At 47.3% G+C, this 19,393-nt stretch overlaps 1 protein-coding gene across 10 annotated transcripts in view; it reads left to right on the forward strand.

Annotated features, from left to right (window-relative positions):
- Nucleotides 1–19,393, forward strand: part of LOC144770929 (uncharacterized) — a 584,254-nt gene that overhangs the window by 190,023 nt on the left and 374,838 nt on the right. For all 10 annotated transcript variants that reach the window (XM_078655752.1, XM_078655753.1, XM_078655757.1 and 7 more), the window contains one exon: nt 6,119–6,229. In XM_078655752.1, the coding sequence (XP_078511878.1) occupies nt 6,119–6,229 (111 nt within the window). The remainder of the gene's footprint in view (nt 1–6,118; nt 6,230–19,393) is intronic.

Here is a 19,393-nt window from a genome sequence, read left to right on the forward strand (position 1 = left end):
CGCAAGGGTCTCAAGGCGCTATGGGGGGGCTGCTACTGCTCGAAGAGCCAGGTCTTGAGGAGTCTTCTGAAGGCGAGTAGGTCTTGGGTTTGTCGCAGGTGGGTGGGTAGGGTGTTCCAGGTTTTGGCGGCGAGGTAGGAGAAGGATCTGTCGCCGGAGGTGGTTCGTTGGATGCGGGGGACAGTGGCAAGAGCGAGGCTGGCGGAGCGGAGCTGGCGGGTGGGGTTGTAGAAGCTGAGTCTGCTGTTAAGGTAGGCTGGTCCGACGTTGTGGAGTACTTTGTGTGCGTGGGTGAGGAGCTTGAAGGTGATCCTCTTGTCGACGGGGAGCCAGTGTAGGTCTCTCAAATGGTGGGTGATGTGGCTGCGGCGGGGGCGTTGACGATCAGTCGGGCGGAGGCGTTTTGGATGCGTTGTAGTCGTCGTAGGTGCTTGGCTGGGATTCCTGCGTAGCGTGTGTTCCCGTAGTCCAGTCTGCTGCTGACAAGGGCCTGTGTCACTGTTCTTCTGGTTTCGGTCGGGATCCACTTGTAGATCCTGCGGAGAGTGCGGAGAATGCGGAGGGTGTTGTAGCAGGAGGAGGAGATGGCATTGACTTGCTTGGACATGGAGAGGGGAGAGTCGAGGATGAATCCCAGGTGCGTGTATGGTCGGTGGGGGTTGGTGCTGTTCCCAGTGTGGTAGGCCACCAGGAGTCATCCCAGGCTGAGGGGGAGGGTCCGAGGATGAGAACCTCCGTCTTGTCAGAGTTCAGTTTCAGACAGCTGCTCCTCATCTAGTCTGCGACGGCCTTCATTCCCTTGTGGAGGTTGGTTTTGGTGGTGTGGGGGTCCTTGGTGAGGGAGAGGATGAGCTGGGTGTCGTCGGCGTAGGAGATGATGTTGAGGTCGTGGTGGCGGGCCACTTGTGCGAGGGGGGCCATGTAGACGTTGAACAGCGTCGGGCTGAGGGAAGAGCCCTGGGGAACGCCGCAGATGTCGGTGGCTTCTGAGCGGAAGGGTGGTAGGCGGGCGCTCTGGGTTCTGAGAGGTCCAGGAGGATGAGGGCAGAAGTTTCGCCATTGTCTAGTTGGCGCCTGATGTCGTCTGTGGGTGCGATGAGGGCGGTTTCGGTGCTGTGGTTCCGTCTGAATCCAGATTGGCACGGGTCCAGGATGTTGTTGTCTTCAAGGTGGCGGGTTAGTTGTATGTTGACGATTTTCTCGGCGACCTTCACCGGGAACGGGAGTAGGGAGATCAGTCGGAAGTTTTTGAGGTCCTTGGGGTCTGCCTTGGGCTTCTTGAGGAGGGCATTGATTTCGGCGTGCTTCCAGCTTTCCGGGAATGTCGCTGTTTCGAAGGAGACGTTGATGATCTTACGTAGTTTGGGGGTTATGACTGTGTCTGCCTTGTTGAATATGTGGTGGGGGCAGGGGTCTGTTGGGGATCCTGAGTGGATGGAGTTCATGACCTTGCGCGTCTCGTCGTCGCTGACGTTGGACCAGGAGGTAAGGTGGTTGATGTTGCTTGTGTTCGGGGGGGTGGTGGGGACTGGCGTGGTCATGGTGTTGAAGCTGTCGTGGATGTCCGCGATCTTGCGGTGGAAGAAGATTGCCAGTGAGTTGCATAGATCCTGTGAGGGCGGGATGTCGTTGATGTTGGCGCTGGGGTTCGCTAACTCTTTCACGATGCGGAAGAGCTCTTTGCTGTCGTGTGCGTTGTTATCCAGGCGGTCTTTGAAGGAGGACCCCTTGCCTGATCTGATGAGGTGGTGGTGTCTGCGGGTGGCGTCCTTGAGGGCTGCGTGATTGTCTGGTGTGCGTTCGTGGAGCCATTCCTTTACCAGCTTCCGGCATGCGCGTTTGGAGGCCAGGAGCTCGTCGGTGAACCAGGTGGCTTTCTTGCTGGTGTGGTTGCTGAGGGGTTTCTTAAGTGGGGCGAGGGTGTTGGCGCAGTCATTGATCCACTGTCTGAGGTTGCGGGCTGCGGAGTCCGGGTCGGTGGGTTCGATGAGAGGGTTCTGGGAGAGGGTGGTGAGTAGCTGGCCTTCGGTGACTTTGCTCCATCCGTGGCGGGTCAGCTGGAGGGTGCGGTGGTGCATAGTTGGTTTTTTGTAGGTGAAGTGAATGCAGCGGTGGTCAGTGCAGTAGGGTTCGGTGGTGTGGTTGAAGGTGACCTGGTTGCTTGTGGAGAAGATGGCGTCCAGCGTATAACCGGCGGCGTGGGTCGGTGTGGTGACGATTTGTCTGAGGCCGAGGTTTGCGAGGTTGTCGATCAGCGTGGTGGACTTGGCTTCGTTGCTGTTCTCGAGGTGAAAGTTCAGGTCTCCGAGGAGTATGTAGTCCGTGGAAGCGTGTGCGTGGGTGCTGGCGAGGTCGGCGATGGCGTCGCTGAACTGGGCCTGTGGACCGGGGGGTCTGTAGACGAGTGTTCCTCTGAGGGTGGTGTTGGGGTCGGGGTGGATCCGGAAGTGCAGGTGTTCGGCGGTGTTGAGGGTGTCGTCTGCGTGGGTGGTGACCTTGAGGGTGGACTTGTGGACGATGGCAATTCCTCCTCCGATGCCGTTTGTGCGGTCCTTGCGGGAGATCTTGTAGCCGTCTGGGATGGCAATGGTGATGTCCTGCGCAGAGGAGTCGTTCCACCACGTCTCGGTGAGGAAGGCTACGTCTGGAGCGGTGGTGTCGAGCAGGTCCCAGAGCTCGACGGCGTGTTTGCGTGCAGAGCGGGCGTTGAGGAGTATGCAGCGGAGGTGGTTGGGTCTGGTCTTTGCCGCTTTGATGGTTCTGTTGCAGGTGAAGCGGCAGTTGCGGCAGGAGAAGGGTCCGTGGGTGAGTTTCGGGGCGGCTTGATTGCAGTGTTGGTCTCGGCCGGTGTTGAGAGCGCGGAGGGAGCCGGCGTCGTAGCTGAGGCTGGGTTTGGAGCGGTGGGGTGTGCGGGGCCAGGGGGTCTGGCGCTGGGCGCGGTCCAGGCGCGGACGGGCGCAGACGGGCTTGCCTCTGCTCGGCCGCGCAGCGACCTGCATTAAGAAGGGGGTGGAGGGAGGGAGGAGCAGCTGGGAGGCGGGTGGCGGGGAGCGAATGGGAGGGAGGGGGCGGAGACGCAGCGGCGGGAAACGGGCAGAGAAGGCGGCAAAAGCGGGAAGAGGGGGATCCAGGCAACATGAAACAGAGGAAACAGAGGAAAAAAACACAAAATGCAGGCAGCAAATACAGAAACAGGGGACAATAAACAGTACACAGGCAACAAGTACTACAGGAGATTATGATCGAGAACACAGGAGAAGGGACAGACCGAATAATTACCGCCCACCACTGGGCCACCAGGGATGAGGCGCAGGCGGGAGCCTGTGGGTGGAAGAGGGCCTCGAACTCCCAGTCATCATGAAGGGCAGCAGCCGGAGGACACCGCACCAGCAGGGAGCGCTGGGGCGGCGGGGGAGCATCTTGGCCTGAGCACCATGTGCACGGTGTTCAAGATGGCGATTGTGGGTAGGGTTCTGAGAGGGTCCCAGTGGCTGAGTAGGTGTTCGGGTTCTGTGTTCATAGGTGGGAGCAGGCTGAAGTTGTGGACCGTGGAATGTTGGGGTTTTACGTTCTTGTAAATGACTAAGATCTTGTCATGGACGAGGTCCGCCAGGTTGTCACATAGTCCTTGGGAGGGGTTGATGTCGTTCTCGGCGGCTGTGGGGTTTGAGAACTCCTTCACGATGGCAAAGAGCACCTTGCTGCAGTTTTTCTGCCTTCTATGCGGTTTGCTAGTGTGTTCTAATTTGTTTCTTTCAGTTGGCAGTGACACTGGTTGCGTGCTGTCCTGAAGGCTGTGATGCCTCTACTTTCTCCATTTTCTTTCTAGTTGCCAGCAGGTGCAGTTGGGTGTATTTATGTTCCGCTGTTCTCACTCTTCTAGTTGGTCCTTTGTACTTGGCTGGCTTAGCGGGGCAATTGTTTCGGTGCATGCTGTGATCCACTGGGAGAAATTCTACACAGACTGCTCTGGGTTGGATGTTGTGCCTGGGAGGTGGGAATTGAGAGTGTTGTTCCGCTGGTCTTCTGAAACATTTTTCCAGTCTCTGCACTTGGATTTGGGGGTTAGGGCCAGTGTTGGGTGGTCTGGCAATGGAAAGTGGACGCTGTAGTGGTTGTTCCAGTAGAGCCGTGTGACTTAGTTGTACTTGAATCTGTCACTGGACATGAAAATGAGGTCGAGCATGTGTCCTGTGATCTGGATAGGATCGGTGAAAAGTTGTTTGAGGCCCAAGTTGTTCATTCTTTCCAGGATGTTGGTTATGTCGGTTTCTCTGAGCTCATTGAGGCGGAAGTTGAGATCCCCTCGGAAGATGTAGTGTTCGGAGTATTTCACGATTGGGGCGAAGAGGTCAGTGATGGCATTACATAAGCTGGGGCTTGTTCCTGGTGGTCTGAAGGTGTGGGTGCCTCTGATGGTTCTTTTTCAATCTGTGTGGAGTTGGAAGTTAAGGTGCTCCATTATCAAGGTCGACTCGTCTGGGGAGGTTGTACAGTGGATGGTTTTCTTGTAGATGATGCAATTCCACCTGTGTTTGTTGCTTCAATCCCAGTTTGCTATATTGTAGCCTACGAGGTCTCTGTGGTAAAGATGACATCCGGGGTGAAGTATGAGATCATATCCCAGATCTCCGTGGTGTGTTTGCTGAGTGAACGAGCATTGAGTAGAATACACTGGAGTTGTGCAGTTGCGCACTAGTTGAATAACGCTCAAAGCATGAGGCACACAGCACTTTGTACATGCTAAGGACATCAATCCTTTAGCTTACATAACATTTTGCCAGACAAATCTTTGACTTCTAAGCAAACACAACTTTAAGGGACACAACCAATCATTTCCCAAAAACATGGATGATCTGGATCGAATTGTAGCACACCTATGAAGCAGTCAGTATTCTGCGTAAGCCCTGAGGAAGTCCTTGGGTTACACCCGCTGGACGAAACACATATTGACCTGCTTGGATGTTTTGTAGTACAGAAGATCAGAATTGGCTTGCTGGTGGTTAAAAAGCACAGAATAAAGGAAGATTGCTTGACTGACTATTAATATTTTTTATTTGAAGAGTTGTGTGCAAGCAGGAAATTGAATCACGTAATGTAATAAATTTCAAATTTGAAGAGCATGAGAGCGGCTGCTCTTCCTTAGCCAAGCACCTGCTATCAATTATACAATTGATGCAGTTTTACATCTGCTTAACTATTGTACTTGGTAAAGATTTGAGCGACAGTTCTCTGGCTAGTCTATATGTAAACTCTACATATGGATAGAAAACTTGCCTTCGTGACAGACCTTCCTCGTTCATATATTCATACAGTGGTACTCTAAACTGGCAATCAAACAGGTTGGGCTGCAGGGGTTCGGCAACTTGTACAGTGAACAACAAACAGTACGTCCTGGGTGGTGGACAGTAGGAATTCCGCACCCCTACCACACCAACTACATTCAGTCTTGAAATAGACTTGAAGCTGGGTTTACCTGAAGCCCAGACAGTTTCCCATTTGGCTCTCCATGATATCTAGTGAAAATCCATAGTTTGTTTGCTCACCATTCCACCCCAGTGTGCACTTAGCCATTTGTAAATCAGTCTTGACCCTGTCCCCATCATAGGTTATTTTTGCATTTGTCGCACTAAATTGAACTAGCAAATGTTAAATCACTCTTGACTTTGACTGACCTTGTTACTACAGAATCTTAGCTCAACAAAAGTCATTGTTGCATAGGGCACATCACCTCCCGCCCATAACTGCATATATGTTTTTTACCCCATCTTTTCCCTACGCTTCCTAGACTCCTTATCTATATTAAATTAGTCATTATGAAATCTCCTCTCCGTGTGTATTCCAAATCATTCTGTCTGTTCTGCAACCACCTGTCTATTTTTCTCTCTCGCTGCCCCTTTGTTCTTCAGTTTGAAATTTTCTAAGATAGCCCTGCTTGTGATGCTCTGAAATATGTCTCCACCGTGTAGCACTCTACATTTTAATTCTCATTTTACATTGTTTAAACATCTCTTTTTATGTCTATTCTCCTATCGCTACAGCGCTACTGTGTCTTCAGGGCTGGTTCTTGCGCTCCATAGGGAGCTATGAATTTATATTTATTTACTTTTACAAACAGGCTTTCCGATGATTGCATCGGTCTTCCCTTTACGAGCAACGGAGGAGAAAAAGCGTCACTCCGCGGAGCATCAGGAATCAGCGCTACGTAAAGATATAAGTTGTAATTCTGGTGAGTGAGTGTTGGCCACTACTTGTGAAGGTTTGTTATTTCCACGCATGTTCCACAGAGGAAGTGTGAAAAGGGGACAACCCAGCTCAGGTAACTGATATCTGTATGCATCTATATATTAACTGAAGAAACATCTGGCCGTGATCAAAGTCCTCTTTTTCTATCTTTTTATGCCACTGGAGAAGTGAAAACGCAAAAGGGAAAGTTTAAGGCATATAAAATCCTGTTTGAGACAAGCATGTGATGACAGCAACACTGTAAAAGGTGAAGAGAAAGCAAAAAAGGAAGACGATACCAGCTAATGCTGCAGGACTGATGGAGAAGCTGAGACAGGCTATTACGGTATTGGCAGGGATTGTGTGGCCGTAGCTCAGGCTGCCCTCGCCTAAGCCTGATAGTGAAAGTAAAGTAAAGGGGTGTTTCATCACCTTATTCTGTCATCTGTAGCCCTTATCAAGCAGTTGACGTTCTAATGTGGGGCGCAATGGAAAAGTGAAGGGCATAGTATTAAAACCTGGTAGAAAGTGAAGAGGGTGGTCGGAAAGGGAGAACTGATGTGTGAGTGGAATGCACAGTGAGGTCGGAGGATGACTAAGGAGTAAGACGGCCAGGGAGCGAAGAGGATTACAGAGGAGTGAAAAGAGTCGCCGGTGAGTGAAGAGGACATTCGATTCTTGATGAAAATTAAAGGGTATTGGGATGTCATAAAACCGACAAATAATAGTGAGGGTTCTCTTGGAATGCTGTAGGTGGGTGTAGCTGCTTTCAGGGGCACAAGCCTGGGCAGAAGGTAGTCTTTATCTCATTTAGACCCGGGTACTGGCCTTCACACCATGAGCAGGACATGTGTGGAAAAGTAAATTTTGCCATGTTCTGTGTCCCTACGTGTTCCCCATCTTATGTTATGTGTGCATGATTAATATGCATATGTATTCCCATGATCGATTAAAGACGCAATTACAGTTGTGTCCATCTCTAGTATGCCAGTTCCCAGTTTTCGTGAATACAACGAATATCAGGCCTATGTAAAGCTACGTTGCCACGTTTCACAGTGTGCACGTTATTTCATTGTAAAGTCCCCGTTTCTAGGCCTCAAAAGGGCCCGGACTCAGATTCAGCTCCTGTCTTCTGAACCCTCGCTGAGGAGCGATACAGCCCCCACCTGTATCCCTGACCCTTCACTTACTTCCTGCCTCACAGTGCCCGGCTCGGCCTGGCTCTGCCTGCCAGTCTGCCAAGAGTATGTTATGATTCTAGTTATCAGTCCAGCTCTCCTTCTCTGCATTCCTAAGCTACTGAATCGCATCAATAGTTTCAGTCATCGTCTAGCCTTTACGTCTCCATGTAAGAGAAATACTGTATTAATGGTCCTTTAATATTCCTCAACACGCACTACATGTAGAATAATGCATGCACCCGTCTTAGAGTCTGTTAGCCTTTGCCCTGATAACTTTTGGATTCTATCAACATGTTCTCTAAACATCAGATACTAGATAGTGTTTAGGTACATGTCGCTCTGACTCTCCAGACTTCAGTCTCTCCTTCTAGCGCAGAAGTCATAGCCCCCAGCTTCTCCCTAGTAACACGTCATTGCTAGCTTGCGCGCACCACTAGGTCAGAGGTCCCGGCTCCTTAGGTAGCCCCCTCCATGTTTCCGCCCCATTTATGACATATTCTGTTACGTTTACATCACATGTCTATGTATACGCCCTGTTCACGCCTCTTGTTACACCTACTTTCTTCCTTATCTTTCGCGACTGCTACAGGCCCTGCCCACTGCTACGCCTACTGTATGTACTGCAATGTATTTTGTTTAACTATATATGCTTGTGCACTGTTATTAAAAGTTGAGCTAGCCATCCCAGATCTTGCCCGTGCAGGTTGTCCTGTTCCTGTCCTTTATGCTGTATTAAACCTGCAAACTCCAGCTACCTCGAATCTTGACTCTTATTTATTGAGCTATCTGTTATTATATATCTAGTCAAAAATAGAGGTATTATTTATTTATTTACCACATAATGGCGCCCGAATAGGGACTTGCCCTTTCCCCACGCGCCGGAGAAGCCACGCAAGCCCCCTGATCCTCTGCAGTCGTGACGGAACCATCCTGCGCAGTGGCAGATATTTCTGCTTCAAGTATCCCTCAGGCCCACGGAGGAGACGGAGGTTGCGGTCCAGCATCCAGACGAGGCGGTGGAGGAACGCGGCGAGTCCCGACCAGAGCCCAAGCCGAGAGTCCAAGGTCCGAGGTATCCGGAGGCCCACCCGTAACTGAAGTCCGAAGTTCGTCCGTCCGTCGTCGTAGCAGTCCAGTCCAGTCCGAGGCCTTCCGTTCTTGCTGCCCGGTGAGTACCGTTGCTGGGGTAGTATCTAGACAGGGTCAATTGCATTGTCTCTGGTCCGTGGGTTTGGGTACGCAGATCCAACACGAAGTGTCCACTTAGGTGGATGCGGGTCCTGACGTGTCTCTTTATGAGACCGGTAAGTTTCGTACTGTTTTAGCAGTGCATCTAGTTTCTGTTCTAGTCCGTTCTGTTCTCGAGAAATTCATGTATTCTGTTTTCAGTATTCCAGGTAGTATTCTGTCCGAACTGTTATTTTAAATGTCATTCATGTATTTCAATGTCGTGGTATGAAAGTGGTGTTCTTTAGTAATTATCGTGTTCATTGTGTATTGTATTGTGACTCCAGCCCAGTCATGCCATTGTTTTCCAAGTTACGTCAGTTAAAAACTAGAAAAGGTCTGTTAGAAGAAGCAGTTCCTGTCCCGCCTAGGGACAGTCCAGGTCATTTTATGTATCAAAAGCATGGCATAAGTGCCATATTATATCTAGATTTATGGGTGGAGTACACCAAGGAATTAGAAGAAAAGTATAGATGGCCCGTATCAGGTACGTGGGATGCCGAGTGCATCATGCGAGTAGAAGAAGCATTATGGAAAAAGAAAGCTAGACAGTCACAGAAAGATGCCATCGAGTTATGGCGCAAAGAATCTCATAAAAGAACCGAAAAAGAAATCAGAAAGTCAGAATTAGGTAGAGAATCCACAGAAAGAGCCCAAGAAAGGGAACTAATCGAGATAGGTGAACGAGTTAAAACCGAACAGTCAGACAGACAGAGAAATGCCCTTATTAAGGGTATGTACCCTCTTCTTGCCGAGGGCTTGCCAAAAGCAACCCCGGAGGCATCCAGTAATTTTCCGCCACCTTTAGTTCCGACCAAGCTACGTCACAAACCGACCGCAGCTGATATTTTTCTCTCGTCCTATTTGGACGACACAGTCCCAGAATATGCAAATCCTGTTCCACCAGCTCCTGTAAATAATGTAATTCATGGTCTTCCAGCCACCGGGGCACCTGTTACAGCACCTGTTACGGTACCCCCGGTTCAGCCCGTAGTACAAATTCCCGCCACATCAGCCACTCTGCCAGCACGAAGAGTATCAGTCGACGATTCCAGTATAGGGGCCGCGGGAGGAGGTCCTCCTGGTACACCGCCGCCAAATAGACGTCTAGGGGTAGTCGAGTTACATGAACGTGCATTACAGCGCACGCCTAAATATCAGTCCATTGCAGAAATCAGGCGAGCTCTTACTGAATGCTGTTATGATCCAGTCCCAGGCGAGGATAGTATGGTTATATATTCCGTACGTATAAGGCAGGTGTCCGAGTATTTGGTCACCCTACCGAACATGAAAGAAGATCTAGACAGAATGTATCGTTTTATTCGTACAGGACAAGATCCAGAAAGTATCGGTGAAGTCATGTCTCACAGAAAATCTGAGATCCAGTTCATGCTATTAAAGTTTCTGATCAATTGTTTAATACGGGAACAAGATTCCCCGACTAAAGATCCGACCGAAATGAAAATTCTGACAAAGTGGAGTGATAATGTAGCCGAGGGTAAGCACAAGACACTCAATAGTATAGAGAGTATGTACAAGAGAATACGTAAAGAAATAATAAGGTTACACGAACAACGCAAAGAAGCTCTAGGAAGCGAGAAAGAAAATGACTCTCCTACTGAAGAGGTAGACGACGAGAATACCGCCAGAATAGCGTATGTAGGTAAATCTAGATTTCCAGACCGACATTTACGCCTAGAACACAAGAAAGTTTTTCATCTCCCAGCACCAGAACAAGGCTCTCTGGAACAAGTATTTCAAGCTACCGATCAAATTCTGAAATCACGAATCGGTTATAGTGAGTTAAGTACTATGCATGAACAAGAACAAGCCCGATCAGCAGTCCGATGGATTACTGATTCTACCACTTTTCCAGACGAAATAGTGGCACAAATGTTTCTGAAACTGCCCCCAGCCGAGCAACGACTGGTGGGTATGTATACGATCCAGCACCTCATTACATTGTATGAGGGTCAACATTCTGATCCAGGTCCGTTACATGATATCCTGAACGAGTTACTCCAGTATAGATGGAAAGGTTTAGGTACCGATTTAATTAGTGTCATTCTAGAACAGCGCCATAAATATAGAACGTTTTTGAACCCGCATTTTGTTCATGTCTCACCCCCGGAAAGCAAACCGTTTTACATAGACAGACAGAATCCGTTACGAGAAGTACACCCAGTTAGGACAGCGGGTGGTGAAATGCAACGAGTATTTGTTTACACCCCTGTCACAAAGATGGAACTCTTAGAAATGAAGAAGTTAATTCCCTGTCACGACAAAGATCCAGCAGGGTTCCACCGAGAATTAAAAGACATGCTCCGTATGGGAGAATACACGTATCCAGATATAATTAAAATGTTAAAAGTCCTGTTGCCTGCGGGCGTATATGAAAAACTCAAGGAAAAAGATTGGGAGGTGGGAGAGAAAAAGATCGATTGGACAGCTCTAGAAGCTGAAGATAAGATACGAGTACCAGGTACCGGTCTTGGAGACAAATGTAAAGAATTACCAGAATTATTAATACAAGTTTTACCTAGATTATTAGCTACTAAAAAGGAAGACTGGGATGCAATCTCAGCCTGTAAACAGAAACCAGATGAAGATACTAGTGATTTTTATTCTAGATTCGAGAAATGTTTTATAATAAACAGTGGTCTCAAGACGAGTAGTGAGTCATATCCTCATCTTTTTGTTACTAAATTAGTCGAGAATTCAAGCCCACAAGTTAAGAATCGAGTTTTGAAAGTCGAAAGTACATGGCAAGCTAGTACCCCGTCACAGATGTTACAGATGCTCCAATATCACCAGAATAGAATCAGGGAAGAGCAAGACCACGAGAGAAGACGTATGAAAGACACGAAAATGAAAGTATTAGTTGCACAATCTGTTCCACAAGACAGCCAGAAGAGGGGTACGAACCAAGCCAGTCATCCTGCAGTTCCCGTTAAAGGGACATGCAATTATTGTAAACAGCCAGGTCATTATATAAACGAATGTGCAGTTCTGAAACACAATATAGCCACCGGTAAAACTAAAGAAAGACCACGTCCGCCTAGACAAGAACAAGTTTCACAGACTTCTCAGCCACCACAGAATGCACAACAGACAGTTCCAGCACCGCAGCCTATTGCTGCAACTCAGCATGTTACACAGCAGATGTACCAGTATGCACAGTCCGAGTATCCAGAGTATCAAGCGTATTCATGAAACAGCCTAGAGAGGGAGGTAGGCTTGCCTCTCATCGAGATACCTGTAGATCAAGAGGGTCCCTATGTTCATAGTCAAGTATTAGGGAAAGACAGAAAGTTTCTGATTGATACAGGGGCAAGTAGGACGACTATAAGTCATGACGAAGTTCCAGGGGCTCCGCTCTCAGGCTCTAGAAATGTTTCCCTTGGATTTTCAGGAAAGCCTATTGTAAACGAGATATCAAAGCCAGTTACTCTAGAAGTTGGTCCATTGTCCCGAACTACTGACCTATTACTTACGAAATCATGTCCCGAAAATTTGTTAGGCATTAAGACACTGAAAGAATTAGGTGCAGTTATTTGTTGTTCCCCAGAGGGAATACGTTTGTTTTTACGTGACTTCAAGGGTCACTATGTTTTACGAGATTTTGATCCGAGATTGTCCAATGTTCCGCAGCATCTATGGGCACAAGGTCCAACTGATGTTGGTTTCATGCAAATCACACCCCATCGTGTGACTCTCAAGCAAGGTATAGTCCTGCCACGAATCAGACAGTACAGATTGCCACCTGAGGCTGTAGCAGCCTTATCTAAAATTATTGACGAGCTCATTGCTCAAGGAGTGATTGTAGAAACTGACTCCAATGTATGTAATTCTCCTATCATTCCAGTCATGAAACGTACTGATCCAAATGCACCCCCAGTATATCGATTAGTGATCGATCTTCGAGAACTTAATAAATGTATTATTCCCCAGTACCCAGTTGTTCCAGATATCTCATCTCTATTGAAAGCCATTGATTCTGAAGCAATATTCTTTACCGTAATCGACCTCAAGAATGCATTTTTCAGTGTCCCCATTCATCCAGACAGCCAGTTCCTTTTCGGATTCTGTTTAAATGGAAGGAGCTATAAATTCACACGAGCTCCTCAAGGTTTCACAGAAAGTCCTAGTATTTACAGTCAAGCACTTAAGAGACAACTAGACAATATTCACATGCCAACTGACACTGCCCTGCTCCAGTATGTCGATGATCTACTGATCACAGCCCGTTCTGAACGTGCTTGCGAGCGAGCATCACTTACAGTCTTGTATTTCCTAGCCGAGATGGGGCACAAGGTGTCCCCTTCGAAGCTTCAATTCTGTGTCCAGCAAGTGATCTACTTAGGCCACTTACTGTCCAAGAGGGGTAGGCAGTTGACACCTGACCGTATCCAGTTAATAGCGAGTCTTCCGCAACCCAAGACCCAGAAGGAGGTACGTGCTTTTATCGGCCTCACTTCTTATTGCCGACAATGGATTCCTCAGTATGCATTTCTAGCCAAGCCACTGATACAGTTAACGACACAGGAGGCAGCCGTATCGACTGTTCTCCCTTGGACATCTGAACATACACTTAGTTTCAATGAGTTAAAGAAAGCTTTATGCCAAGCTCCTGTTCTAGCTACACCAAACTATAGCAAGCCTTTTACACTTTTTGTCACAGAACGTGAAGGTACAGCATTATCTGTTCTTACACAAGATCAAGCAGGACAATACAAGCCCTGTGCTTATTTTTCGAGCACATTAGATCCAGTAGCCCAGGCTCTGCCTGCGTGCCTCAAGTCAGTTGCAGCCACAGCATTAGCTATCAGACAAAGTGATTCCATAGTATTAGGACACTCCCTGACAGTACAAGTTCCACACTCCGTGGAAGTTCTTTTAAACCGAACACAGACTCAGCACTTGACAATTGCACGTTTAACAGGTTATGAATTGACACTGTTCCAGCCACACATAGAAATCAGACGCTGCAACGTTCTAAATCCCGCTACACTGTTACCGTCAGTTACTTCAAATCCGGCCACACATGACTGTGTGGAAGTAGTTAACACTATGACAAAGCCAAGACAAGACCTGACAGATATTCCATTACCAGATCCCGACCTGACACTTTATGTGGATGGTTCATGTATGAGAACAAGTACAGGAGATCTAGTAGCCGCGTATGCAGTGACTACTGATACTAAAGTTATTGAAACACCGCGTATTGACACCCTGTCTGCTCAAGCAGCAGAGCTAGTTGCTCTGACTCAAGCCTGCATACACGCCAAGAACCTGAAAGTTAATATTTACACGGATTCACGTTACGCATTCGGAGTTGTACACGACTTCGGAGTGCTCTGGCAGGAGAGAGGTTTCATGACTTCTCATGGAACCAAGATTCAGCATGGTCTCCTTATTCAAGCTCTGTTAGATGCAATACATTTACCGACAGCTATCGCTATCATGAAGTGCAAAGCACATACGAAAGTTACAGACATTATTTCTCAAGGAAACGATCTAGCAGATCGAACAGCCAAGCTCACAGCTCAGACACCAGACATTCCAGTTAACAAGACACAGACACACACTCCAGATCCGACTACATGTATGACAGTTAAGGACCCCACTCAAGATGTCATAGATATCCAGTCACATGCTACTCCCGATGAAATCAAGAAATGGTCCGAACAAGGAGGGGTCCAGACAGATCAGGGATGGTTGACGAAGGGAAAGGCCACATGGTTTCTCCCCGACTCTATGGTTCAAGTCATTATCAATACCGCACATAGTCCAGCACATTTAGGAGAAAAAGCTATGTTAGACAGTATCCAGAACATTTGGTTCAACAAGCATTTACGAGCTGCAGCTAAGCAGAAAGTCCGTACCTGTATGATATGTTGTCAGTTCAATCCAGGTAAAAGTGTCCCGGTGGAACAAGGGGGATTCCAGCCTCCTGACCACCCTTTTGAAGTCCTCCAGATGGATTACATTCAGATGGAGCGATGTCGAGGTTTCAAGTATGTCCTTGTAGTTGTATGCGCTTTGTCCAGGTGGACAGAAGCATATCCAGTTCCAGATTACACCGCCGCGACCACTGCCAAGCAGTTGGTTCGTGAATACTTCCCCCGCTATGGACTCCCTAGGGTCGTGTATTCTGATAACGGCCAGCCATTCTCATCTGAACTCATGAAGCACGTTTCCCTTCTGTTAGGGTACCAGTGGAAGTTCCATTGTGTACGCCATCCTGAAGCAGCAGGTCTCGTAGAGAGACATAACCAGACCCTAAAAATCCGCATCGCCAAAATATGTAAAGAGAAAGGTGTGGACTGGCTAGTAGCTCTGCCAGTCGCCCTATTTTATATGCGCATGGTCGCACATTCCAGATCAGGTCTGTCCCCGTATGAGGACGTATTCGGCCGCCCCCCGAATATGTGGGGTACACCCAGACCCCGAAGTATTACAGATGTTTCCAGTAATATGCTGACAGATTACCTAGCTTCCTTGATGTCTGCCCTAAACTCTTGTCGTTCACAGGTTGCCGCTGCATTTCCCGACAATACTGAAGTCAAGCCACACGAGATCCTTCCCGGCACCCTGGTTCTAATCCGGAATTTCGATCGTTCAAGTCCGCTGGAGCCTCGCTGGAAGGAGCCGAAGTTAGTCCTTTTGACCACCCGCACGGCCGTGAAGTTGGAAGGAAGAAAAGGCTGGGTGCATCTGTCTCACGTCAAGAGATTTCATGGATTAAGAACTAAAACTTTAAATAACACTTCTACAGACACTTTTAAGTCTGAACATTGCCCTATTCTTAAGGACTGTCCCGCAAATGACATTGATACCAAGCCCTCCCTGTTAGAGAAAACTCCGCAGCAGGAGTATAAACAGAAGCTACGGTCTAGTAAAATAAGTCAGCCAGTTTAATTGTCTAAGTCCTCCCCTAGGTGAAACGGTTAGACAGGTATCTGACATGAATGAAATAGACCCCCATAGTGAGAGAGTTAGTCAAAACTCAATCCGATGTATCGTTTTTCTAAGCTTTATATTATTTTTAAGCTTGATAATTACCTGCACAAGTTTTGCATTTCATTTATGTTTTCCAATTTCTCATGTAAATATGTTGTCTAATGCTACAGTAGAGCACACGTTTAGTGATTTGCCTCCTCATGAACTATCCTATCGTCTTGCTATGCGCAACAATTCATTTATCCGTATGTTACACTATTCACACCAGACCAGCAATGCCACTAATTGTTGGGTGTGTGGTCGACTCCCCCCCTTCCAGACACCGAAGGGAGTTCTGCCACTGTTTCCTTATCCGTTTTCACATAATGGGTCATGTGGAGCATGGTCCACGTTAACGTCATCCTCAAATGATATGTCCTTTCTGAACAGTACATGTTTTCCAGACAAGCAAGGTCTTCCCCACAGAACAGGGTTAGATCTAGAAAATGAAGTGTATAATTTAGGTAATTATTCTTCGAATTTCATGGTCCTGAATGTTCAGTCTGATCCTACTCCAGACTTACCTGCTATTTCAGTACTACCAGTCAAAGGCGAATTATGTGTCAGAAATAATGGTTCCGTACATGTAGGACACAGTGATTGTACTACTATTGTCAAGTATAGTGACAGTGGGAAATCTATTTTCAAAGCTTCACGTCATTCTTATTTTGTTTGTGGTCAGACCGCATATGTTCGTCTGCCCCTCGATTGGGAGGGAACCTGTTACATTGCCTTCCTACTGCCACCAGTTTTCCTAGCCCCGTCTGATTATCATAGAAACACACATCTAGTACACATTAGACATAGAAGGGAGATCGAGTCCCCAATTGTCGATCAAACTGAAACTGCTCTAGAACAGTATACAGACTTTAATAAAGGATTCTTCTTCTTTATAGGCCCTATTCAGAATAGTAAGTTAATACGTAGATTGACCAGAACCCTTGAAGCAGTAGTGAATGAGACTGCCTCTGCTCTAGGTAACTTAACCGAGGAGCAATCTGCTATGAGATTTGTCGTGCTCCAAAATCGTCTCGTTCTTGACGTCATACTGGCCGATAGAGGAGGAGCATGTAGAGTCATCGGATCTAGTTGCTGCATTTTTATTCCTAATAACGCGCCGTCTGTTTATTCAGCTATAACCAGACTTCATAAAATTGCCCATCAGTTACACCAGAATCCAGGCACCTGGACATGGTCCGGTTGGCTCTGGAGTATAATTTCTGCCTGGGGATGGAAAGTATTGTCATTTCTAGGTATTGCAGTAGCGATCATATTCAGTTGCTGCCTCTGTATACAATGTGGCCCTGCGATTTGCGGCATTTGTGCTACCTCTTGTATTCCTAGTCCCAAGTCTCGCTCTAGACCCCGTTCCAAGACAATTCGAGACGAGCAAATGATACTGTATGAAATGATAGATGGTATCATGAATATAGATGTTTCCTGATGGAAACGTAGTGACAAGGAGGGAATGTGGAAAAGTAAATTTTGCCATGTTCTGTGTCCCTACGTGTTCCCCATCTTATGTTATGTGTGCATGATTAATATGCATATGTATTCCCATGATCGATTAAAGACGCAATTACAGTTGTGTCCATCTCTAGTATGCCAGTTCCCAGTTTTCGTGAATACAACGAATATCAGGCCTATGTAAAGCTACGTTGCCACGTTTCACAGTGTGCACGTTATTTCATTGTAAAGTCCCCGTTTCTAGGCCTCAAAAGGGCCCGGACTCAGATTCAGCTCCTGTCTTCTGAACCCTCGCTGAGGAGCGATACAGCCCCCACCTGTATCCCTGACCCTTCACTTACTTCCTGCCTCACAGTGCCCGGCTCGGCCTGGCTCTGCCTGCCAGTCTGCCAAGAGTATGTTATGATTCTAGTTATCAGTCCAGCTCTCCTTCTCTGCATTCCTAAGCTACTGAATCGCATCAATAGTTTCAGTCATCGTCTAGCCTTTACGTCTCCATGTAAGAGAAATACTGTATTAATGGTCCTTTAATATTCCTCAACACGCACTACATGTAGAATAATGCATGCACCCGTCTTAGAGTCTGTTAGCCTTTGCCCTGATAACTTTTGGATTCTATCAACATGTTCTCTAAACATCAGATACTAGATAGTGTTTAGGTACATGTCGCTCTGACTCTCCAGACTTCAGTCTCTCCTTCTAGCGCAGAAGTCATAGCCCCCAGCTTCTCCCTAGTAACACGTCATTGCCAGCTTGCGCGCACCACTAGGTCAGAGGTCCCGGCTCCTTAGGTAGCCCCCTCCATGTTTCCGCCCCATTTATGACATATTCTGTTACGTTTACATCACATGTCTATGTATACGCCCTGTTCACGCCTCTTGTTACACCTACTTTCTTCCTTATCTTTCGCGACTGCTACAGGCCCTGCCCACTGCTACGCCTACTGTATGTACTGCAATGTATTTTGTTTAACTATATATGCTTGTGCACTGTTATTAAAAGTTGAGCTAGCCATCCCAGATCTTGCCCGTGCAGGTTGTCCTGTTCCTGTCCTTTATGCTGTATTAAACCTGCAAACTCCAGCTACCTCGAATCTTGACTCTTATTTATTGAGCTATCTGTTATTATATATCTAGTCAAAAATAGAGGTATTATTTATTTATTTACCACACATGTAGGAAGCTAGGTTCTTGTTGCAGTAGTCCCCCTTAAGTTGTGTGTGGTATTTGATGCAACTTTAACAGATGTGCGCCTAGTTCCTGCTAATCAGGTCCCCAGTACTAGTGTTCTTTCCCCAAAACAAGAGAACTGGTCACTTGATCCCCAAGTGACCATACCTGTAGCACCTCTGTAAGTCCCTAGTAAATGGTCCCCCTGTTACCCAGGGCATATGTTCTAAAGAGGGTCCCTAAGAGCTGCAGCATATCTTGTGCCGCTCTAGGGGACCAAACGCCAACCACTGGTCAAAAGGAGTTCCCCAGCTCCATGATGACTTCACTGAAACTAAAGATGTTTGCTATCAAACACATCGTATTAATAACCCCACATTGCTTCCAGTGATGGAATAATTAATACGGGCACTAGGAAGGTACCTTAGAGGTACCCCCTGAAACCTACAAGTCCACTAGTGTGCTGGCCGACTGGTCCAGTCCAGCCTGCCACCACATGCTATTTATCGCCTGCTCTAGTTCCACCTCTCCCTCAGATGTTAACCTTGCGAAAGAATGTGGAAATCGAATAATCATCACAAATGGCCCTCTTCAGTTATCAACAAGGATTTAAAGGTCATAGGCTTAATGGAGAGAAAGTGGCAGCCTACGAAGAACGTCTTTGTTAGTAAAGATTTTTGGTAAAAACCCACATTGTCCGGGCCAAAAACCGATACAAGCAACTTTTCGATATTGTCAGACATGACACAAGTCTAATACTCCAAAGTCATTTTGTTGATCCTCGTACATAATTGTGAAGCATTTGCTGAATTGAAATTTTAGGATCAAATCTCTTACCTTTATTAATCTCGCCTCGACCCATCACTATATGAAAATCATCTGCCACTTGGTCCGAACTCGAAGCAGTTCCTGAAACCACGAAGATGTGGAACATTTAAACTCTCAGTGCTTCCTGTTGCTTTGTTCACCAAATGAATTCCAGCCACTCTCACTCAGCTGTCCTCCCCACTGTATCTTGCCCCTCAGTGAGCCTTGATTGTCCTGATATTCTGTTAACCCCCACAGCATTTGTTAGCCTATAACAATTCTCCATCCAACCGAGCTTGCGAGCTTTATACACGA

This window comes from Lissotriton helveticus, chromosome 7 (genome assembly GCF_964261635.1).
Source record: "Lissotriton helveticus chromosome 7, aLisHel1.1, whole genome shotgun sequence".
In the NCBI taxonomy this organism is placed as follows: Eukaryota; Metazoa; Chordata; class Amphibia; order Caudata; family Salamandridae; genus Lissotriton; species Lissotriton helveticus.